Raw genomic sequence first — 26,053 nt, 5'->3', positions numbered from 1 at the left:
AAAAATATACACAGTAATATTATTTTTATTTTGTTTTTATTTAATGCATAACAGATACCTACTTAAATATATTATACATAAATATATATATATATATCATATAATTACCTTTTATGCATATACATGAAATAATTACATTTATTATTTTGATTACTATTATATTATTCATATAAATATATTTATGTATTATTTACATATAGGTAATATCATTAACATATAAATATAGGTGATGATATGTACACATTTATTTTACATGAATGATAAACATAAATTGAAAATAAAAATGTTTAAATTAATGAATAGCACAATTCGACATCGAAAAAATAACAAAATTATAATGATAAATAACTATTACTAGATTTTTTTTTCATAACTAATTATACTGCAATATGCTTGCAGATTATATACATTTATTACATAAATAATATATTAAGGTTCTAAGTTTAATTTCATAAATAAATAAATAAAATCAATGGTAAATTGTACCTGCTTACAACAACTCATAAATATGAATAATTTATAATTACATTAAATAAATTTAAATTTAATAGCTCAATGTTTGCATAATATAAGATTATAAACTTGAATATTGCTATTACGCCATTACTTTGTCGATCCATGGTACGAAACGCTGTACATTGGTGTACACTCCAGGTAAATGTTCACGGCCGCAACCGATTCCCCAGGAGACTAATCCGATTAGAGTTTTCCGTCCATCCAGCATCGTTGTCAACGGGCCGCCAGAATCGCCCTAAATAGTGATTGTTATTTGGTTATGAATAAAATTATATTACATCGTAACACGAATTAAAACAATAATGATGTTTTTAGTCATTAACGAATTTTTAAAAAAAATCTAAGTATCTACATATTATATTATAATAATATATTCTAAGGGGTGCAGTATATTAATTAGATTTTCCTATGCAGCTTAAAATGTCTTCCTTTTTTAATTTTATTTACATTTCATACAATTTTTATGAGTAAAAAAACTTTAAAATTTAATTGAAATTCCTTACAAATTTTTTGTTAAGGAATTAAAAAATTTGTAGTTTTACCTAGATATCATAAGTTTTTATATGATTAATTATAATTTGTATGTTAGTGAATATTTATCTTAAGTTAGCACAATTTTTTTTTTATATTAATATTTCATACTTAAATAATCTTGGGTGATTAATTGTTATTTATTTTAGAATGACCTATATAATAAAAGTACATTTTTAGTTTTTTTACTCTACTATATTATAACAGAAGGTGTTGATTATGTATCTGGTCATAGAGTAAGTCTCTGTAATGGATGCGTTAAATTTCAATGAATGTAAAAATGTAAATTATAATAAGTCATTGTATAATTTCTAATTATTAATGACTCAACATCCATTCACTCACATTACTAACAAATATTACATGTGTTGCTGAAGCAATACATAAACGATAGGATAACAATCACTTTCATGTGTTATTATTTGAACATACCTACATAATAAAAGTAAGTATTTTATATTTCGAAGAGACACATCAGCCATCATCCCTTATCTTAGTATATATTGCAATATTAACTTCAGCCACCAAGGCAAAAGGACAATTTTTACTAATTTTTAACAGATTGACCAGACAACTATTATAAAATTTGAAATGACACCTTCAAACAATTTTACACGAACCTGACAACTGTCTCGACCACCTTCTTTGTAACCCGCACACAGGAACACATCATGAATCGTTTCCCTCCGACCAGCCGCCCGGAACCACCTTTGGCATCTTTCATTCGGTATCACCTCGACTTGCACTTCTTGTAAAACCGTAGGAACTGTTGCAACTCCTGTGTTTAAAAATTGTGTTATATTAAATATTAAATAGTGTTAATGTATATAATATATTTTATAATCTAAAGAAATATAAAATACCTAGACATATCATATTATTTATTTTTTGGACAATTTTTTAATTTAATACATATATTCTCATTAATAAGTTATTAAGCATTTTTTCACTTAAAATATTTTAATAATCTATGGATCACATTTAAAAGTGTTATAATGATCATACTATTTTTAATTGCTCAATTTAAGGAAAAATACTTATAAATTTCAAATCCATGTTTCAAAGAATACAATTTTTAAAGAGAATGGTATTGGTTTCTAAAAATCTTAACACTACATGGCATTATTTGTAATTACTATTTTATACTTTCAATTAATTTTAATACATCCATAATAAACTGTAATAGAAAAGTAAATATTTTAGATGCCTTAAACGTTTTTTACCAAAACAAAGTAACAACTTTTATCCCTTGAATTCTCGACCTAATGGGAAATTATTTCTAATACCAAAACAGTGTAACTCATCATTTCAATATAATTTAATCCTACTTGGTAACTAAATATTACTATATAAATACTAATCAATAATTATTATTGTATACTATAACACATTTGATAAAGAATTTTGGAGCATAGTAATTACTAAGATGTTTTTAGTATATGAAGTGTACGCGAATAAAAAAATAATTTTATTATATTTAAGTTTGAACTTTAAGTTTAGTAGAATATATTAAAAAAATCTTGTGTAAAAACTGAAAGTATTAAGACTTTTATATTTAAGATTTATATTTATGATAGGTGTTCGAAAATAAAAAATAACGTATGGTAAAATAAAAATATATTACAGTGATTCAATTGATTGGTAGGTAGATACATTTGTCAATTTCTTATTTAGTTTAGTGTCATAAAAATATAAAACAAACAGATACTAACCATGTCGAGTACGACCCCAACCAGCTACTGTGGCTGTCTTTCCGACCAATTTAGCTGCAGAACTTGGCAAACACACTGGAATAATGTGCTGCTTATACGTTACGTCATGATCAATTTTGACTAACGCGACGTCATTACGAAAATCGGTGGGACTGTACTGTGGATGTACCTGTAATTAGCAATGTTAAATAAGTAATTGTGATTGATATAAATTATTATTAAGAATACTAGTAATTTTACTTATATGAATTTACAGATTTATATCAAGCTTATTAAACCTACTATAGCAGTGGAAAACATGAAATTATGTATTACCTACCTACTATGATGTTTAATTAAGGCGTACCTATACTCAGGATTTTGGCTACTTGGTATTATTTTTTTTTTATCTTTATTCAAACTTTATACACTGTTATTAGTTTTTAACAATAAATAATAATTGTTTTCTCATTATTAACATGATATATTATACACTGTATATCTTTATTAATATTTATATTACCGCCTATGATGATAATTAATTTTATAAAAATAAAATCAATTTGGCTCTATATTATACCACTCAATAGTATCAAATATATATTATACTAGTTATTTATTATTTCTTACTTCTTTTCGCTCCACATTGAATTCTTCGTGTGCGTACTTTTCTGATTGATCTCGTACATCCCATTCACCGAGCCGTACTTTTAGATTATTATTCGCCGTGCTTTTTAATATAGTAAAAATGTTTAAATTAATATAAATAAATGAACATATTATACTATATAACAAAATATTATGTGAATTATTGTCATGGAAATACTCGTTAAGTTTATTTTCAGGTAAAGCCGTTTATTGCAGAATAGAAGTTCTACAATAACCGTGATTATTTATAAATTATAACTATAAAACGAAGAATCCGCTTAATAGATAGACGATTGAATACCTACCTAATTAATTAAGTACTAACATTTTTAATACATCATAAAGTTATGCCAAAATTAAGCTATAATATGAAAAGTTTAATTCTGACATACCTAATTGTATTTGTAGCTAAGCGTTACTTTCTATCATTAATTAATTTTTTTTTTCTGGGATTAGGAGGGCACTTTATACTTACATAAAATATGGATTCTTATGGCAAAATATTAAGTCAAAATTTATGTTAAGTTCGACCCATCAACCATCCTTACTTAACCTATGAGTATGTTAATGAAAACTTTTTTATACTTACGTGGCCACGCAATGTGCAGCAGTAACTACCCATCGATTACTCAAAAGAGCACCTCCACACGACAATTTTTTTGACAAAAACCCTGACTTGATGATAGCGGCCTAAATAAATAAAAAATATACATATTATATATATATATATATATATTTAATTAATTTAAATAATAATATAAATATTTATATTTACCTGCCACGGATGTGTACCAAAGTTTGATCCATGTCCACCCACGATTCTATGGCTTCTTGCATATAATTCTCCACAACCTATTTAAATCAAATATGTATATTAATCGGTATTTACATAGGTATTTATGACAGAAGTATAGATTTTATACAAGAATAATATATATATATATATATATATATATGGAAACGTGAGACACAAATTTAAATAATATATATTATATAAAATTACAAATAAAAAAAAAGCATTAAAATAGAGTTTTATGTTTGTACTTTGATTTTTGATTCATATCATGAATAATTCTATTATTATTTTTCATAATATTAATAAATACATTATAATCTATGATATAACCTAAAAAATAACCATGTTTGTAATTTATTTTATTCTCTAAAAATATCTACTACAAAGATAAAAATAAAATATCAAGCTTGAAAATAAAAAGAGTCTCTAAACAAATATTTGGTATATACCAAACTAATAATATGTACAAAAATATTCATAGTAAAAATAAACATTCATAACCAATATTAAATGTAAGTTATTTACTATATAGTTATTTATATGGGTTGTCAATATTAATTAACAAACGATAAGTTTACACATTAGACGACTGAAAAAATAAAACATAATCATAAATGTATATTTATGCATATTTTAAAAATAAATAATTGTATTTTTAATTTGTATCATCCCATAAATTTAATATTAATAAATACTGTTAATATATGCATCAATTTATTTTTAGCTTATACTTTAAAAAACAATTTAAAAATATATTCATCGCCTTGTTTATAATTTAAAATAATTCAACTTCAAATAAAAGTGGAAACAATAACTTAGGCATAAATTTATATTTTTAAGCTATTCAAATTATTTGTTTGTTAAAAATTAGGACTTTGGAATAGTAATAAATAAGTCAAGAAATATTCTTTTATTAGCTCGAGTTAAATACTTGATAATAATAAATTAAATTGGATAATTCCATCAGTAAAATATGTTGTTTATTTCCTATTATCATATATCAAAACTCTATCTCAATAACTTTATTTAAACAATAAGTGAACTTGACGTCAAGATCAAGTAACGTATTTATAATATGTTTAAAAGCTGAAAAACAAAATTATTGATTTAAACTATATATTTAGGCACTCTTATAACTTCATTCAATTTTATACATGATATAGTTAGACACTCATATAACTTCATTCAATTTTATACATGATATTAATGCATTAAGATAATATTTTATAAAAATTGATAAACCGTGAATTATGTTATTTAAAAAAAATTTAAATCACAAGTTAAGAATTTTTTGACGTTCTTAGCGAAATATAAAGTGAATAGTTTCGCTATTAGAAAAATTATTTACTAAGAAAATCAATGCTTTAAAATTCAAAGTAAAAATTATACTGTTACTCTTTACATTAAATTGATAGCTACGAGAAACTTTAGGAATACTTACTCATAAGAAAACTCTTAAGTCAATTCTTTAAGTCAAAATTTACAATAGTATGATTTTTTAAATTTTGTTCTAAGTATAAAAGTGATGATTAATACAATACAATTCATTTCTGCAGTTAAATATATGTATATAAAAGTACATAGTCAATTTAATATTGTGTAGTTTAATAGAATTTAACAGTTATATTTAAAATTTGAAGACACACAAATACTTAAAATAACAAAGTCGATCAGCAATATAATAGGTTTTGAATGTACTTCGTCATTGCCTAGCTCGCTATAATGAATGAATAATGTGTTAAAATTTAAATTTAAATTCGATGATCATTTCGTATGAAAAAAAAACGGTTCTAAATAGAGACGATGTAACAGTCGCTATTTCAAATTTATTAATATTATTATTGATAATTTTTTTTCCGATTTATGCGTTATTGAAAACATTTTCTCCAAAAACATCAAAAATAATATGAAAAAATAATTATAATTCTGTGTCATGTATCTATTTATTTTTATTATAAATTATAAGTTTTATTTAAAATATAAATCAATGTACCAAAATACCATGGAATGGTATAAGTAATTACGTCATATAAATATATAAGTCTAAATAATTTAAAAATATCATTGTGTTAAGAGAAGGATTTAAGTTGTAACACGTTATAATATATCTCTCATTGATAATGCCAACTTTTTAGACAAAAACCAAGGGACCAGTAAAATTAAACTCGTTGCAACGCACCGCATAAATCTCAAATTTCAAAAAATTTAAGTATTAAAAACTGAAGAAAAATAAATCTTCAACCTCAATTACATCCTACAAAGTACAAATCGTCAATCTAATTTCACAAAATCTACAACATATAATAGACAATCAGACTACTCTTAGTATGATTGTATAAATAACGAAATAATTTCATATATGATAATGTTAAAACTTAAAATAACTAACTTGGATGATACACACTGTATAATAATAATTCTATCAATAATTACGTAATCTACAATTCATCATAATTCATAGCCCATAAACATTATTAAAAACACCATTCAGTCGCATACAACTTTCCATACTGCCACAAAAACGAAGCATAGCGTTGATCAGCAACATCTCAATCACTTCAATTCTAAGTTCGACAGCATGTCGGTAATCATCATCGAATTTACTGATTCAAATATGTCAACGAGTTTCCAACACAAATTATGCTAAATTCTTTAATATCGATCGTATTCTCACATTTATTATGTAAATGTATTCATTTTAATTATTTTCAAAGTAATTAAAATACATTTTTTTCCTATACACTTTTAATTTATCTTCGATTTTATAATTTTACATATCCCAATATTTCAATAAAATCTCATTAATTTTTTCCACAGTTTAATCTATTCCACAATGTGGTCTAAAATTTAAAATTTAATTGTTTGTTAGAATCTAATCAAACAATGTGTATGTATGTATTTTTTTATATATAAAAAAAAATGTTAAAATAATGTTAAATAATTGTTAAGATTAATAGTTTTATACTTAGCAAAAGAAAACTTATAGGAAATTACTAAAACGTTTCATGTTGCTACGGTTAATATTTTTTAATCATAACAAAATAACAAAAATCATTATTTTTTGTTTAGATTTCCAACTTCATTCATATTCTAATTTCAAATGAACATAAAAAAAAATAATGTGGCTCACTAAATGTTTTTATTGTCCAAAAACAACTCAATCTTAAAATTTTAATCGTAATCTTAATTTTCAAACTTAGTCTGCTAAATGTATCGAAATTGAATGTAACATAAATTTTTAAGAACAAAATAATTTGCCAATTTTGGTGATAGTGACAAATTAGTATTTGTGTTTGAACTTTAAACAATTAAAAAAATATTGTTGTAGGTACGTTCTTTTAGTATATTTTTAATTCTATTTAGTATAGAATTAATTATCTTTCGGAAACGTTTTAAGTTTAATTAAATTTTTAAGATTTTTGAATCTTTTAAAAAAAGATTCTTGTAAACACTTATAAAAAAAATGTTGACCAGTTCAAATATTTATAAAAAGCTCAAAAAGATTTAGAGTATTTTAAAAATGATCACATGAAGTTTATAGAAAAAATTACTATATATATTGCGTAAAATCTCAAATCAAGATGATTATTTTTTGAATTACAACAAACAATACGAAATCAATTTTTCAAAAACTAGTGATACAAAAATTATGTATTATTCCATAAGTGTTAGAAATTCTTTTTTTTTTGACCAATCAGATTAAATTTATTATTAGAAACTACCCTCAAAGTTGAATATTAAAATTATTTTACTGCTTCAAAAATTAATGGCAAACACGAAAATAAGCATTCATAAATTCTATATTACAATTACTATGATCAGAAGTTAAAATTGAATGTTTTATGAATGAATGCGTACATTTAAAATAAAATAGATAAAAAATTATACAATTTCGGGATAATTAGTTATTTTTAATAAAACAATTAAAAATTGCATGTTACGTATCAATAAAGAAAGGAATCCGTCCAAGAAGTACTTGAAAAATATGATAAACTATAGTTAGAACTCTAGAGCCTATTTTTATAAATAATACGAAATAATAAAGTATATAAATAAATAATAGCTACATAATTAGTAATTTGTGACAGTATTTATATTATTTTAATTAAGAGGACATTTCACCTGCACGATGTGTAGCTTTAGGTCTTACAAACGTATTATACGTACAGCGTGGATATTTACATTCAACTGAACCAAGTTTGTGTTATTAGCTTTAATATAAAAATGAATTGATCCATTATCAAATTTAATAATATTGTCTAATATCTTTGTTTTTGCGTAGAATTTTTAGAATTTATGCTTTGAGCCTTATGCAAGTTATAAGTGTAAAATATCACAATTTAAAAAAAAGCAACTGAAAACTTGTAAAATCGTAAAAAAACAACTACAAACAAAAATAAATGTATAGAAAATATTCTTATTTTAAGTTTGACACTAATTTAATTTACTGTACTATTGAAATTAACATTTATTAACAATAGGTATATTTTTTAAGAGGGTTTCAGAGCACTATTTCTCTCTCTCTCTCTTTCTCTTTAAACCGAAGGAAATCATAAAATTTACACTCAGCAGAACCAATCTTGTATTGTTAGCTTTTATATTAGAGTAAATTGAACTATTACAAAATTTAAGCATAAAAACATTATCTATACTTGTACGTTGCTTTTTTATTCAATATTTTGATTTTTAAATTTTAAGCAAGTAAAACATTACAATTTTGCTCAAACTTTTAAAAATTAAAATATAAAAACAAACATCAATAATATTTTTAATTTTGGACTTAATAATTAGATAAATAATTCATTCTAATATTAAAGCTTACAACACGAAATTGATTTTATTAAACCCAAATTTGCTATGTTTTACGTTTGTAAGACAACAGCAACAGCACATTACAGTTAAAAAAATGTATCATGTATTTAAATACAGAGAGTGAACAGTTAACTTTACGTTTTTTTTACTAAAAAGAGTATAACATGCAAAATTATAAAAAATAGAATTTGGCTTAACAGTCCAATCAATTAAAAAATAACTTAATGATCTATGTGTATGTATATTTAATTGGACTTGATATAACCAGAATATATTATAAAATTTAATGTATATTAAACACCAAAAAAGTAGGTACATATGTGTATAATATACATATAATAAACGATTATAAAAAATGATTGTCCCATAAAATAAAAGATTGTAAACATTACATTATTTTTAATAAAAAAACAAAAATAAAAATATAATTTTTCGTCAAGTGAAAATGTCATATTATAATTTGTTTGATAGGTTTTTGAATTTCCCTATCATCCAATAATCCATTGAAAATTTAGATTTGAAATAATCATCCAGATGTGCCACCTAATACAGAAGATGAAGATACTTTTTTAAAACTAACAGTAGATTAGAAAATTTAAAAATAATTATGCAATTCAAATAATGTAAAAAAAAACATGCTATTGCTGAGGCACGTATTATGTCTAACATAATGATATAAACTATTAAATTTAATTAATTTATATTTTTAATGTTTTTATATACATATACGAGATGTCGAAAGCATAATAATCGATTATGTATCAAACGTTGCTTGATAATGAACACATTGAACGCAATAATAATAATATCATAAAAACTATTGAATATAACATTGTCATACCATATTTTAATAATAATAATGTATGTTGGTATGTACAAAATATATGTATATATCGACTGCAAATGGTTCGACAACTAAAATATATTATCAACCCTCGTAATGCACCTCGTAGTAATATGTGTGCGCACCTGCTGCAATTTAGTGCAATAATCGTAAGAGGTGCTGTATCCTATATGGATACATTTCAAGAATTTAAACTGTGTTGTGTAGGTAATAATTTTTATGGTGCGTTTGTGCATTTGTCCTTACATAATACAATATATTTTATACAACGTGCGTTAAGATAAATTATCAAGGAAACCCGATTAAAGGCTTTTGCATTTACATCTCGTGAACATACAATAAATAATAAATTGGTGTATACGCGTCTTCCAAACTGCAGGTGCTTTAATATATTCCATACGGATAAGTGTAATAGTATAGGTAGGTGTATGTGAAGCGTGTGACCGGAAGCACAGCTTTATGCATAAACAGCAACTGTAGTTTACCGCGATATCCGGACGGCATGTAGTGCAACAATTGACTCTGCTGTTGTTGCGGTTGCTGTTGTTGTTGCTGCTGCTGCAGTTGCTGTTGTTGTTGTTGTTGTTGTTGTTGTTGTTGCTGCTGTAGTTGATCGTCGGCAACGATGCCGCTGCCGATTTGAGTGATGAGAGAAAACGGCGCCAGTTGCGGTGGTTTGTGCGTAGAATAAAACACGTTACCGTGATCGGTGTGGAACATCATGTTTTGTGACGTGGGCGGTAAAGTCGTGCTGGTCGACGTGCTGCTGACCGCCCCGCTGTTGAGCTGCCAATGGCCGCCAACGCCACTTTGATGGTGCTGATAGTAATAAGGGTGATAATGCTGGTGTTCTTGCTGGTAATAGTACGACGGTTTGGCCGTTTGGTCGGCGACGAAAGGCTGCGACGACGGACTTATGTCGTTGATGTAGTTGTCCACGTAACTCGCCACCGTCGCGGGCTGATGGTTGTGGTGGTGTTGTTGTAGTTGCTGTTGCTGTTGCTGCAGATGCTGATATTGATGTTGTTGGTGCATATACATGTTGTAGTGGTGTTGGAATTCGGGGTATTGCATCAGGAACTGTATAGCTTTATACAAGAGGAAATGACATGACAACACATAACGCAATAACTACAATATTTCGGAAAAGCATACCGTTTCCCATACATTTGTATATAATATAGGCTTATATAACCGAGTAAACATTTCATATGTGGTACCTATATACCTATCATTAAAATGTTAAATAGACTCAAAGTGGAGGCACAACGAATAAATACATATCGTCAATCGTAATATACCGCAAGAATAATGATCCTTAATATAGTAAACTATAATATATTAATATATACTTATAATCTATATATGTACTTAGAACCTACTTAGGTAATAATGATATCATGTTTGTTCCAAAATTAAAAAAGAAAATATGTTACAAACATGATCCACAATTTAATAATAATATATATTATATGTTTAGGTTTTACTCAGCAGCCACTGCAAATATAGGTAAGTAATAATTATGTGCACAGACGCATCCGTGTATCGTCACGACAAAACACACGCGTTTATAAACATGTGTGTCACGGAATTAAAATAATTAAACACATGCGTGCATATATATATGCTTTTACGGCTAAACAAGCAAACATAATATATGTATGACGAAGATAGGACAACGCAGTCTCGGTGTTTTATTTTTATTGTGGTAGAAATGGTATCCAAGTTAAAATTAAAACTAAATAAAATTTACACTCTCGCGTCATACCTATACCTGTCCCTCGCCGTCATTTAAACATATATATATCGTACACCGTGATTTTAATAAATACAAGAACCGTGACAATATTATAATGATAGCGGCCATAAAAAGTTTTGCTCTGATTATAATACCAAACGAGAGAAATTAACACGATTATTATTATTTATATAATGAACTATGTCGTCTCACATCCAGTATGTGCGTAACGACGTGTCACTTTAATAATAATAATAATAATAATAACATATAAATATGAACGTCACGTGAAACTCTACAAGGGAATATTGTGCAATGTTACTATTACTATTATTATTCCGAACCGTTTATTTCGATATAACAAACGCACGTTCTGGAATGAAACGTTAAAGAATGAAAATAAAAATAATATATTTTAATGTAAGAACTCACTAGCATTTTCTATTGTTCCCACCGAATTCGACGCTGCCGTCACGGACGATGACGACGATGATGACGACGAAGAAGATCCGGATGCCTGGATTTTATCTCTGGACACGCAACAGCTCCATATCATGCCACCACTGCACAAGTCCACTGGTTTTCCACCCTCGAGCATGCACGAAATACTAAGCCCGCAATCGAATTTGTTGCTGTTGTACCAACAAGTCTGTGGTATCACTGTGTACGGCGAAAAAAAAAAGCAATTAAAAAAAAAATAAATAAACGTCAACATGTACATTTTTTATAGGAATTAATCATAGTAATATTATTATTTGTGTGGGATCAACCGAAATAATATATTATAATGTATTACATCATATCATGCTATATTATCGTTTAATATTGTTATAATATTATAATTTACTACACGGCTTACATTTCATCTTATATCATGTACAGACTATGAACATACTAAAATACGCTACATAATCACAAATGTTTTACCATCGTCGATCAACGTGATTAATGTGCGTTAAATTATCAATATCAATAAGTTAGATGATTTTTTTTTTTTTAATGCGGAAATTGCTTGAGAGAATAGGTACCTACCTCATTACGCACAGTCATATTTTCAACGAAATATTAAGAGTATATGGCACAGAGGCCACACCATATTAATATATAGGGAAATTGAGAACACCGGTGATTATAATGTTACCATTTTGTTGGTAGGTACCTATATTTTAATTATTTTTTTCCGTTATTTTAGGATTAAAAAACGAGAAAATGAAAACACGCGTTTTATAAAAAAGCGTTTTCGACGAAATCGTATAAAATAATTTCAATATTTTTTTAATGACAATAATGATAATATAGCCATTAAATCCCTATAGACGGTAGTCATAAAACACACGCGTATTTGATGATAGCATATACATTTTTTAATATCATAAAATGACTTGTTATTTTTGTGTTTTAAATTATCTCACTTTAAGTCCTGTAATTCTATTGTATTTCTGTACAATAATCTTCGATAAAAATATTCTACAGATATTGTTTGCTTATCATCGTTTACTATACGTATATTATACTATATAGTAATATCAGTAACTATAACCTACACATTAAAGCTGTAATACGAAGTTTTATTTTACGTGCATACCTACTCAATTTATGCAAAAACTTTATTTACAACACGCGCCTCCGTAATATAATGAATTAAGAAATCAGATAAGTAAGTACTCAATATTGTAGTGTAATATAGTAGTAATGTATTATAGTGGAATAAATTTTCAATGCCGCAGTGATTATTCGAAAACGACTAATTTGTGTTTTTGACGGGGAAAGGTTTCTATATTGATGACATTCCATAAATTTACTTTTACATTTCGATTATTTAAATTCTGTAAAAGTAAAACGTGTTGAGAAAATAGTAATAATAATAATAATAATTATTATTATTATTATGTACCAAACAATTTCATAGGTACAACCCACTATTATTAATTTTTTTTTTTTTTTTTAGAAATGCGTATAATATAATCGAATAATCAGTTTATATTATCATATAACATAATATAAGAAACGAAAGTTAAATTATTATAGTTACTAATTATTAGCTGTATAATATGAAAAAATTAACAATTATTATAAAATTAGAATACTTTTTGTCTGCATTTTAAAAAAAGTAGATAAAATAATATGGAGATGATCACAAGAAAATGAAATTAATCCTGTACTTTAACAGACGTTATCATAGAATGAATTACTAAACTGAATCCATGTAACTATGGTTTGTATTTAAGCAACTAAAATTTAAATACATTTGAATTATCAATCGAAATGTTAACATTTTCCTCTTAGAAATATTACAAAAATACTAGTTCTTAAATTAGAAGTATTTTTTATTTTTAAAAAAAGTGTACCAGAACTCCGAAACTATAACAATAAAATAAATTATTGTCAGACAAAAATACTAATGTATTGGTTTCTTTATTTTCAATAACCATAAACTGATTTAAATAAACAAAAGTAACGCGGTCGCGGTCATTAATATTTGAAACACAAATCATCGGCATGGATTTGCGTAAATATCCACCTATATACTACAGTAAATATTGAATATTATTTTGTATACAAAAATTAACCTAGTCACCGGCTGTGGCAAGTTTGCAGACGAGTATTATAGCAATTCAGAAAGGAAAAACACCAGACGGCCGTGATGAAGAAAGTGAAACCACATCACGGTCATAGCATTGCTTTCGTTTATACTACCTACCTAGTATACAACTAATTGCGATGTGTATAATTTATTAATATTTTTATAGAAACGAGAACGTGTGTTGATTTTTAAAACATTATATATTATATTATTATACATGTAATAAATTGTAATGTATCATTAAAAAATTTACTGGGGCTTACTAAGCGATATAAATATCCCGGATATAAATGGCGAAATAATAATATTATTTAATTTTCATATTCGCGTAAAGTTTAATAAAACCGGCATCACAAATACCTAAAAGTTTTTAGTTTTTACGTCGTGTTATTATTCACATTGTCGGTAGCTCGTTAATAAATCTAGTTCGTCAATATAATATTATTATAAGAGGATTTGGAAAGTTTTCAACTTCAAATATTCTAAAAAACGCATGCGAAATTTTCTCATTAAGATTCTAAAAAGATATCAAAGTGTGTCCTTAGTCTTAAATGAACATAATAAGACATTATACGTGCTTTTTGAAAACTTTGCACATTCGCGCGAATTGTGATACCAACAATAACACCTATACCTATAGACGAAAATATTAGAGTGGCTGCAGAGAGGTTACTACAAATGAGGTCCTAACTATAATTTATAATTTCGTTTGAACATGACTAAAAAAGAAAAAAAAATGTAAAAGTTGTAAACCTAAACGATAGCAATAATATACGGTATATTGTTAATACAGTTAGAAAGGTAATACCTATATTATACCGAGTAATATAATCATATTAACTATTATAATCGAGATAGTTTGAAAATTATTTAGCCGCCTTCGTCATTATTTTATTGAATATTCGTCTATGAAATCAACTATAGAAGATTACCTATAATATTGTTATATTATTACGATCTAAAAATTGGTCGTAGGTAGTACTAAGAATACATTCCGAAGGCTGAATTTATTCAATTTAATCTCAGGGAAAGTTATCAAGGATTGAAAAAAACACAATGGAATAATTCTAAACGGAAAACCCACACAAGTATAATATGACATGATCGCCATCAGGTAATTGAAGTAAAGAGCTCATCATGTCTAAGTGTTAAAGCGGAGCGAAATCATTAAAATAACAACTAGATGGAACGTACATTGTAATTTATACTATAATATAAACATTATTGTACATTTCTCGGTTATTTTAGTGAAAAAAATTATGTAAGTACCTAAATACACAACACGATTACAATTTCGGCGAATCTAAAACAATCGTAGTGGGCAGCGTACATAATACCATAATATTACGAATAGATATAGGAGGATATGCACTACAAGACGTTCTACCTGTATAATATTTCATTTTAATATGCCTATAATAAAATTGTTGTTCCCCGCAACCACCGAGTTAACACACAAATCGAAACGATAACAACGTTATCGAAAACGTCGCGTGTCGGACGATTAAAAGCCTAATCATCTGTTCGACGAATTATTGTATAGATATATATCGTCTCGTACCTATTAGACCAAAAAAGAAAAAGACAATAGCGGTGATTTCTTCACAGAATCTAAGAACATAACGTATAACGACTATAACGAAAACGACTAATCTCTGCAGAACCGTGATTAATTATTACACCTGTTTATTAGATACCGGCTATTATACCTATTGTATATATTTTTTTATTTTCGATCGTTTTCATCGTTGCAGTCGTCCACCCGTCTACTCCCCCGGCCGACAACAAAAGTCGCGAGTATCGTTTTCTTCGATTGATTTTATTTTTTTTATTCTTTCTCTCTCACTCACTTCTTTCGTCGTTCATCTTCCTCTAATCACTCGGAAATGTCAACACACCCATCATCGCATCGGCAACCGAGTTCCGTGACAACTCCTCCGGATATTATACAAATACATTACGTGGCAGTGCACCGGATCGTATACCTATATATATATATTATAAGACCCGGAGCGTAGACCCGTACATCTCTACACATTTTATAATGTTATGTATACGCACGATTTACCCAAATTTACGATGGGTGTTCGTAACAGTCGTTACGAGTGAAGCGGACGGAAAACATAAACCGACAAACGAAAAAAAAAACAAAAAAACAAAAAAAAAAAACTCTGTCATTCATCGGTGTCGGTGCGACACGAGCAAATACGACAATAACATAATAATGCGAGTGTAAAACAGCAGTAAAAACTATATATGATTCTAAACGTCGTTATACGCCCGTCCCCCCCCTCCCCGGAGTAATTATTGTTATTTAATATACGAAATAAAGTGAAAAAGGTCCCGGAAAGTCGGGCGCGTCACATACTTTTACCCAACATGTCCATGAGTTCGTTTTGAAAGCCTTTGGAACCGGTGACGGTCGGCCCGCCGTAGTATCCGCCTTTGCCGGCGGTGGTGTTGAAACCAGACTTTTGCCCGAGCACTTCGGCCAACAGCACGGCGTTACTTCCCACGGCGTCCGGCTGCTGTTGCTGCTGCTGCTGCAACGACAGCGACGGCGTGGCCGCGGTGGCGGACGCGGCCGCCAGAGACGTCTTGGTCGCGTACGACATGCGCTTCGAGTACCACTTGGACGCGACGTCGGACGACGACGCCGGTTGCTGGTGGTCGTCGCCGTCGGCCACCGAGTTGCGGTGCGGCGGCTGGTGCACGACCACCTGCACCTCGGACAGCGACGACGCGGCGTCCGGCCCGACGCCGGCGGCCACCGGCCACTGTTGCTGGTGGTGCGGCTTGTCGTCGGCCGGTTCCCGCCGCTCGTTGTCGACCGTCTCGCCGCCCGCAAACGCCGCCGCTTTGTCCTGGTGGTAGTACTTGTGCGACGCCCGACGACGGCTGCCGCCGATGATCCAACCGCCGCCGTCGGTGGCCGACGAAGACGTGCCGTCGCTGACGTGACGATAAGTGTTCACCGTGCGGCGGATACCGTCGCCGTACGCGTCCGGCCTGTCGCCTCCGCCGTCTCCGTCCGCGTCGCCGCGGTCCGCCCGGTGACGTGGCCCGCCGTCGGAGGATCGGACGGCCGCCGATGGCGCGTCCGACGGGTAGTCGACCGGGGTGGAATCCGCGTGGCCGCCGGACGACGAGGAGCCGTTGCAGTACAACAACTGCATCACTATGACACTGACGATTATGGAGTATGACCTCATGGCAACGCGCTCGCAATCAACCGCGCGATATTTGTATATATGTATATATGTATATCGTTATATCGGTGGTCAACGATAACGACGTGTGTGGGTGTGTGTGTGTGTATGTTTTTCTTCTATTTTTTTTTTTCTGATATCGCTACGCCCGTCGTCTGCTGCTTGCTTGGGGTCTTTTGCTTGAACGAGCGCTATAACGTAGTCGTCAACACGACGATGACGATCTGACGTGGTTGTCGCGGCGTTTCGGTGGCGTTTCGACGATACGACATTGACCCGTAAGGCCGCGGTGCAATGCGACGATAACTATACTATCGCTGTTGTTGCGTAACATCCGACGATTATGATGATGATTATGATGATGATGACGATGACGCTGATGACGATGACGATCAAGACGACGGCGGATCAAGACGACGACGACGACGACGGTGTGAAGACGATGACGAATGACGGTTTTGACGACGGCCGACGAATATCGGAGGAATGCGCGCCACGAATCTTACGCTCGAATGTCCGCCACTTTCTTCTTTCACCCGCGCGTGTGCAAAGTCGGCGCGTACGTGTGTGTGTGTGTGATACGGCAAATAGGGCTTGGCCCGAGCAAATAATAATAATGTATAATAATCGTATTCGCGAGTATATAGCTCGAAAAACTATCACTTCGATAACAGGAGTAACAGCAGCAGTTTACCTTGGATTCCTGCGCGTGTATACAATGTCACGGAACGAGCGTATCCACTTTCTTTCTGTACGCGCACCGCTCAGTCGACGTCGTTGTTGTTATATTATTATTATTATTATTAGTAGTAGTAGTAGTAGTAGTAGTAGTAGTAGTAGTAATAGCAGCAGAGTAGTAGTAGAGTATTATTATTATTATTATTATTATTGAATTTTCTATCTCACACGAGCCGCATACACGTTCACTTTCACTCGCGGTCACTGAGAGTAAAAAAAACGAGTGTAAAAAAATAAATAAAATATCCAACACTACCTAGTACAGTGTAATGGAATTACGACAATAACAATACGATATTATGACATGGTATCGTTATTGTTAGAAAAAAAAAAAGAAGACGTGCCTCGTGCACGTGGTAACTTTGAGAAATATTGAACGTCAAAATCAAACGAAAACTCTGATTTACAATTTGAAATCAAACCTTACGCGGAAATTTTCAATCGCACTGAAAATATATATATTCTAATGAACGACTAACCGCCGAGAAAAATATAGTGTGGTATAACTTTTGACTTACCGCGTTACGAGTCGTATTAATGAGTTATCGCTGATTGTGTAAAAATCAATAACGCGTGGATATTATAATATGCTATTATTATTATTATTGTAACAGTTAAATAAAAACAGATTTCAATAGAGAACAATAATATAATATATATTTATGAGGATACGTAAATAGGAAATTTTCTTTATAAAAAATATGATAACAAAAGAAGCGAGCGAGAAAATTGTCCTTTTGTATAACTATTAATACGATGATAGTATATTATAGTGACAGATAAAACGGCTGATCACATTGGTGGTTATTTTTTTTTTTTTACATTTTTATCATCACGACTATCAATACACTACAGATAAATAACGAAGTATTCTTTATTCTCCGAAACAATATTAACAATAAAGATAAATATTAAGAAAGTAAACCGACTGAGAGCCGCAGCAGCACACAAAAGACTAGTTGCTACAAAACGTAGCGACCACCATCATCATATTCAAGTGTCTCCGCCTAACCGCTCTTTTACCGCGAACTTTCTCTTAATCGGTTTGCTGTTGTTCAATGTATACTTGACGTTTACCCCTCCACGATTAATAATCAGAATCGCACTCTTTCAAACGCCATAACTGTGCTTTTACTATATTGTTGCATACAATTCTTGCGCATATATATATAAGTATATAGTTTATTATTTTAGAGACATATTAACAAATTTTCAAAATAATTTATTAAATAGATAACGTCATTGCAGTAAAATCTAATGAATTCTCTTGCGCATTTCACGTGACTGAAAATCCAAACATATTCTCAACATATACGTACATTATAGTTATTACCTATAGATAATATTATTTAACACGATGTCTATAAATTATTAATAATGTTTTCATTTGTGATATTTTCGGTCCAAGACATAACAGAAAAACTTCTGGACTCTGTTTTATTAGAACCAATGACCGATATGTATTTAAATAAACGTATTAAAAATATATTATACTCTTCAATAAATATAGATTTTGTTGACTTAAACGTCGTGAAATTAATAATTAATATTAATACATTTTAACTGTACAGCGAGTTATATAACTTAATATAACAAGATTTTCTAATCTTATGAGTGTTGTATAGTATGTTATTCGTTAATTTCTTTTAGAAATTGGATGTTCGAAATTTTCCTATAATTAATTAGTAGAACTCAAATTAAACGAAATTTTAAACTAAATAAATTTATTGATTAAAATGACTTGAATTTAAACAAAGTTATTTAGTTAATTTTTTATTCATTAGTCAATTAGAAGAAAATACCAAAATATTTGTTGAATTCCTTGTATTCTAAAATACAACTAACTTTTTCACGTATAACGATAATATAGCACAAAATGATACAACAAAAGTATAATAATTATATTGGCTTCGAACGTATTATTTTGAAATTACTAACTTCTGTTTTTGGCCACAAATATATCATGAATTATAATAAATTCCAGTTTGTATTAAAAAAATTAATTTTATTGTAAAATTTTAGTAGAAATATTTTTAATATTAAGTGTCATTAAGTATAATTAATAAATGTTTTCTATCAATATCATTATTAAGCACTAGATATTCAGTAAAATTTGGGTAAAAATTGTTCAGAGTCATAACGCTGCAATTAATACATTTTTGATAGATTTATAATACAATACACTTTTATATCATACATTTTTACCCAATTTTTTTATTGTGTAAATTAATATAATAACTATAATAACTTATAAGTAGGTAATAACGTATATACTTACAAAATTGTTCGAAAAAACGACCCTTCTTCTTTATTTTATGTTGCATTCCTTGTTGTTTCAGTTTGGTTGTCATAGAATGATTAGATTCCAAAATTATTGGTGTATCGTTGTATTGTAATGTAGAAACAACATCATGTTCATCAAATTTCATCACTAAAATATTTTTTTTAATGAAAGAATAACATTTTACGAAAAAAAAAACCCTATTATTATTTACTCTTGTTTAATCGATGTGTTTTTTGTAGGCTAACTGCTACCGATTCGTAATTGCTGATGATTGAAATAATATAAGTAACTAGAGCTACTGGAATTATTGCGGTGTGCATGATAATTTTAGTTGCATCAAATGTTTCCTTTAAAACATAATAATACATCACAATTATTTCAACCTGCCAATTGGTATAGAAATTTAGTGTTAAACTTAGTTATAATTAGTAAATAATACGTAAGTCGTAAACACATAAATTATCCAATAAAATAACAACAAAATTAATTCATAAAATATTAATAAAATTTGTATTGGTACAAATGAGCAAAATAAAATATAATGGTTTAAGACACTATCTATAATAACAGAAGTCGCAATTAAAGTAAAATATAATATATACAAATTACTAGTATATAGTATATAAATAAACAAGAAAGTGGTGTTCATAAACAACTTATTATTCTTTATTTATCCTCACTATATACGAGTACTCTTTAACGACGGATATTAATTTATATTGAACTTATCAATTAAAAATGTATCACATGATACATCCGTGTAGGTAATCATCGTGAAGGTAAATGATTTTCTATTATTATATGTCACTGTAGCTACTCAACTTTAATTAGCATATAAATAATTTCTTTTTTTTTTTTTTTATTAAATTATTCATGATTTAATAGAAGCATATTATATCTATTTATTTAGTCTTAATAATCACAAATATTTGATTTATATTATTGTTTTTTGAGACACCAACATAAACACAAATACTTGTTTTTAATTCCTAAAATATGTAAAAAAGAAAAAAGTGTTTATGTAATTTACATTTGTAAAATAATACACACATTGTGAGAATTATCAGGCCGTGTAATTATGCATTGAATTTGTACTACAAATACATACCTACTAAAACAATAATAAAGAACTCAATAGTAAATCATAACTATCGCTACAATGCTTTCTGTTCAAAATATTATGCGTTATTATTTTTAATTTAACAACTTACCGGTTTTTTTAATTAAAATATTTAGTTAGAAAGTATTAAGTCAACCAGCTATTATAAACAGTACTTACGCGACAGTAATGACATTAAATAAGGAACTATATAATTAAGTTTAAAATGTTTATGATAAAATAATTTGACATTTGTTGATGTATAATATATTATAAATAGCACCGAAATAACTTGATTTAATTACGTTGTACAAAAGCCAATCATAGTACGTAGGTAAATCGAATAAAATTGAACTCTTATTAATATCCGAGCATAATTGCTCTGTGAATGTAAAAATAAACTCATAAATAATGTTGAGAAGACATTCCCGCGTATAAACTACACGGGTACTGCAGCATGCGTACCAGCTGTTGATGTGTTTACTGGGAGCTGACGTGCAGTCCATTGCTAGGTGAAAGTGATACTCAACAAATGGGATGTATGTTCGACGTATACAAAGACGGCATTTCTCCTTTAGTTTTGTCATGTCCGAGGAAAATATTTCATACCATTTAAATAGTGTGTACAAGTACTTACCTACAATCTGAGAACTGTGATGATAACATAACATAATATATTAATACAAATAATGTCTTAAGGTTTATATTTTATTTTTTTATCAATATATATATATATATACATATAGACCGATGAAAACTTAAATAGAAACAACTTAAATTATTTAGTACTATATAGTTCCATAAACATGCATTATTAACTCCATTCGTTGATAAACGTATATAAGCAAATTAAAAACAACATTTCTCGCTAAAGTAACAAGCTACGTTATATGGAACCTAACACTCTCCTCATAAACAAAAACAGATTATAAGGGCTGTCCAAATACTAGTATATCAGTTCAAAAAAATATATGTATATTAGTGCGTAAAAAATTATTAGCATAGTCTCGTAATATTTGTGTTATCTTTATCTTTGAAATACGAGTACACTAAGTACCGACAACTTACAACAAGCGTCGTTATAAGTTAAATATTGATATATAATATCACCGATTATTATTCATCTCATTGGTGACAAATACGCTAAAACATAGATTAAAAATAAGAATACAAATACTTCATATTCTTACAATTTATACTCCATCATGATGAGGGGAATCAAAAATTTCATATTATCTTTTTTTTTCCGTTTTAAAGCTGACAACGCTTAGGCAATTAAATAATTTGCTAAAATATCTCCAATACCACCTCTCGATTCTCAACAATTTCATTACCATTTTGAAGTCCGTTCCTCAAAAATAACACTGCGTAAATTTGGCTCCCGCTAGATCTTAGTTTTTTTTTTCAAATTATGAAAACTAATTTACAAAATGTTGTTATCACTTTAATTTGCTAGTTAGTAGATCTATTTATAGGGGGGGCTGTGTAAAGTTCCCACTCCTATTTTATTATTTTTATAATGAAATGGCAAATGATAATGAAAATTCTAAAATTCAATTTGCAAATTATTTTCAATATGATTACATAATTTTAAAATAAATTGGTTGTAGTGGGAGGAAAATTTTATAACAGTTAAGTACATTACTATAACATAATTATTGATGCAGAGTGTAGGTACTAACATAACCAGTTACATATAAATTTAAATATTTCATCAAAGTATACCTACATTCAGCATTTAGCCCCCAATTAACCACTGTTCACCGTACACTTAACACCAATTCCACCCATACATTCGGACAAGATGGGCATTTCAAGGGGCTATGAAACATTACATCTTACGCCTACAACTTATAAGCAAATAACAAATAAGCCTTGACTTTTTAGCTTCTAATACCATTATCATGAGCTTTATTTTAAAACTAAGCTTATAATAATACGTAAGAAGGTGAACAATAAAAAAAAAGTATATTTTAGTTTCCGAGTGGTTACTAAGAATAGCTTATAGACTTTACAACAACAGGTAAGTGTTATTTTTTTTTTTGAAAAACACTTTTGATTAAACTAAAACTGAACAAAAGTACAATTCAGTTTCAATTGGGAATTAGACACAGCTGTGGTACACTATACAGAAAGGTTTTTATTTTAAGTTCTAAAACAAAAGTAGTAGAAAGGCATTAAAATGTATGTGTCTCTTAGTAACGGTAAAATTAATAAAATTAAAAATTATTTTAAAATTATTATTTATGCATATTTTGAACTAAATTAATATTATAATAATATCCTATAAATTATAAATTTATTAATATATTTTGAGTCATAAATAAGTTTTTTGATGAAAATTAAAATTAATTTACTGTATATCATGGCCGTCCTTAGGGGGAAGGGGCAAGACGAGGCACTTTCCCCCCCCTAGAATTTTAAATTTGTTTCCTAATTGTAATAATTTATTGTTATACTGACGAAACATAATAATGTTCTATAAATAAAATGTATAATAATAATACCTAATTGTAATAATGACAAAACATGATAATGTACTATAAATAAAATGTATAGAAAAAAAATCTTTATTTATTTTTAAAATTAATTTTGCCCCTTCCTAGAAAAATGTCTGGGGACACCTATGCAGTATATTATAATAATATATTAAATTATGACTTATACCTATAAGAAATTTCACCACGATCTCCTTTTTAGGAGTTTAGGAGTGTCATAAAAATGTTTAACAAGCAAAAATTTCTATATTAAATAGATAGGAAGTTGAACACATATTATACTTTAAAAAAGTTAATTTCTTTATAGTTTTTATAAAAAAATAAACTATTACAAGTATTTCACTTTGTTTTGCGTTTATTTAATAGTTGATATAGTGGTAACGTATAAAACTAACAATAAAAAAACTTTAAGTAACTTAATGCTATGAATTGTAAATGAACTTGACTGAAAAAATGCACACCCACATACCAATATGCATAATATGAATAATCACACTTGTCCATTAATTAGAAAAAAATTTAATTAAGAACTGTATATGATTATGATCTGAAATCGTATAAATTAAAATAGTTGCTTTAGTTTATTATTTTTTTTTAACGCATCTGACATTGTGGAATAATACAATATTCTGCAATTGAATAACAGTTTCAGTTTTATTTATCCATAAAATTGTTCATTTTGTGAAAAACTTCAGTCGTTTTTCTTTCACAATAATTACTGTATTAAATTGTAAAATATTTTACTAATAAAGGAAAATAGTTACCTAATTAAAAATTATATTTTACGTGTTATATATACTCGTAGATATATTTATGCAGTAATGATATTATAATAAATAGTATAAGCTTAATAATTTGTTAAATGCTTGATTTCTTTTCCGCAGATGCATTATCAATCAGTAATTACTATTTACTTTTGTTCATTATTATTACCATTATTTAGTAATTAAACATATGTCAACAACTCCTATATTTAAAACATGGCTATTTATTTTTGAATAAGTATATCTAATATGTATAAATTAGATTCGGCCATTTTTTTTTTATTTGAAGATTTTTAAAGAAGTATATTAAAAATTTAAAAAATATTATTAAGGTGTAATAAATATAGTCAATATTTTGAACTTTTAGCTGTTACCTTCGCTGCTTGTATCATTTGTAGAATGACATGTGTCGCTGAACAATCGGTAAAACAATCTTATATGAAAAAAATTGTTTCACTTATATATGTCTTTATCTAACGATGATTTTATTGTACTCGATGTACTCTAATTACGTCAATTATTATTGTAGGCATTGTCTGCACCATACGTGATAATATAATGACACTTACGATATGCTACACCCGCGGTTATGGACCACACAACACAGTTGTCTGTACTCTGTATACATCAATAACCTAACCAACATGTGGAAATAATTTTCACTTTTATATTTTTATTATATTAATTTAAACATAGAATACGTACCAATACGAAAATACCAAGTGTCTACATTATATCACAGTCTAGGAACATTTCACACTTTTTCTAGTCATAATTATATTATAAAAAACGAGACTTGTCTGAGTTCGACGTATTGAATAAAGAGATATAAGTTTTTACTTTTTAAATTTAAATTTTGTTTTATCCATGAAAAAACTTAGGTAATTATCAAACTTAAAACCAACTTTTTCATAATTTATATACACTCATCATTTATTTCGTTATAAAAAGGTATGACAAGAAAAACAGTTTAATAATGTATAAATAAAAAAATTTTAATTTACTTTTTGGTTTTCATTTTTTTGAAAATTTGATATTTTGTTTACTCATAGCATCTCCAAATATCATTTGACTTTAAACAAAAAGCAATATAGTGACCATTGAGTTGTTGTTAATTGTTTCCTGCAGAACCACTATAATATATTACTTCAAAATTAATACCATTTATTTTAATTTTTTTTTTTTTTTGTATTGCATTTAGTAACTATATAAATTTGCCCACGTAATTTTACTTAACTTTATATACTTCTTCAATATTGATTGAATTAGTTGATGTCGTAAGATCTGGAAACAATATTTAC

At 28.5% G+C, this 26,053-nt stretch overlaps 1 protein-coding gene across 3 annotated transcripts; it reads right to left on the bottom strand.

The window, feature by feature from the left end:
- Positions 1–411: 411 nt before the first annotated feature.
- Positions 412–21,927, bottom strand: LOC112603172 (serine proteinase stubble-like). 3 transcript variants are annotated; one of them, XM_025351629.1, is made up of 11 exons: positions 21,671–21,927; positions 20,603–20,738; positions 20,386–20,538; positions 12,009–12,236; positions 10,324–10,926; positions 4,162–4,238; positions 3,976–4,076; positions 3,369–3,468; positions 2,760–2,928; positions 1,668–1,825; positions 412–751 (listed from the first exon to the last, which is right to left on the bottom strand). In XM_025351629.1, the coding sequence occupies exons 2-11, from the start codon at positions 20,709–20,711 to the stop codon at positions 596–598; spliced, it is 1,854 nt and encodes a 617-aa protein (XP_025207414.1). In that variant the 5' UTR covers positions 20,712–20,738; positions 21,671–21,927; the 3' UTR covers positions 412–595. The 3 variants fall into 3 exon arrangements, with proteins under 3 accessions (XP_025207414.1, XP_025207412.1, XP_025207415.1); XM_025351627.1 differs by lacking the exons at positions 20,386–20,538; positions 20,603–20,738; positions 21,671–21,927 and adding exons at positions 16,529–18,311; positions 18,626–18,741; XM_025351630.1 differs by lacking the exons at positions 10,324–10,926; positions 20,386–20,538; positions 20,603–20,738; positions 21,671–21,927 and adding an exon at positions 16,529–18,741 and having other exon boundaries at positions 413–751.
- Between the last annotated feature and the right edge of the window lie 4,126 nt (positions 21,928–26,053).

The sequence above is a fragment of the Melanaphis sacchari genome, unplaced genomic scaffold (genome assembly GCF_002803265.2).
Source record: "Melanaphis sacchari strain LSU unplaced genomic scaffold, SCAv2.0 Contig9_pilon_pilon, whole genome shotgun sequence".
NCBI lineage: Eukaryota > Metazoa > Arthropoda > Insecta > Hemiptera > Aphididae > Melanaphis > Melanaphis sacchari.
This window is presented reverse-complemented; position numbering and strand designations above follow the sequence as displayed.

Bases quoted from the DNA above. Each gene is read 5' to 3' on its own strand.
- LOC112603172 (XM_025351627.1), bottom strand. From the start codon at position 17,372: ATGAGGTCATACTCCATAATCGTCAGTGTCATAGTGATGCAGTTGTTG. The intron at 4,239-10,323 runs GTAAACTACAGT...TGATTTAAATAG, and splicing joins CATGCCGTCCGGATATCGCG to GTTGTGGAGAATTATATGCA. The intron at 752-1,667 runs GTTCGTGTAAAA...ATCACTATTTAG, and splicing joins GTGGTCGAGACAGTTGTCAG to GGCGATTCTGGCGGCCCGTT.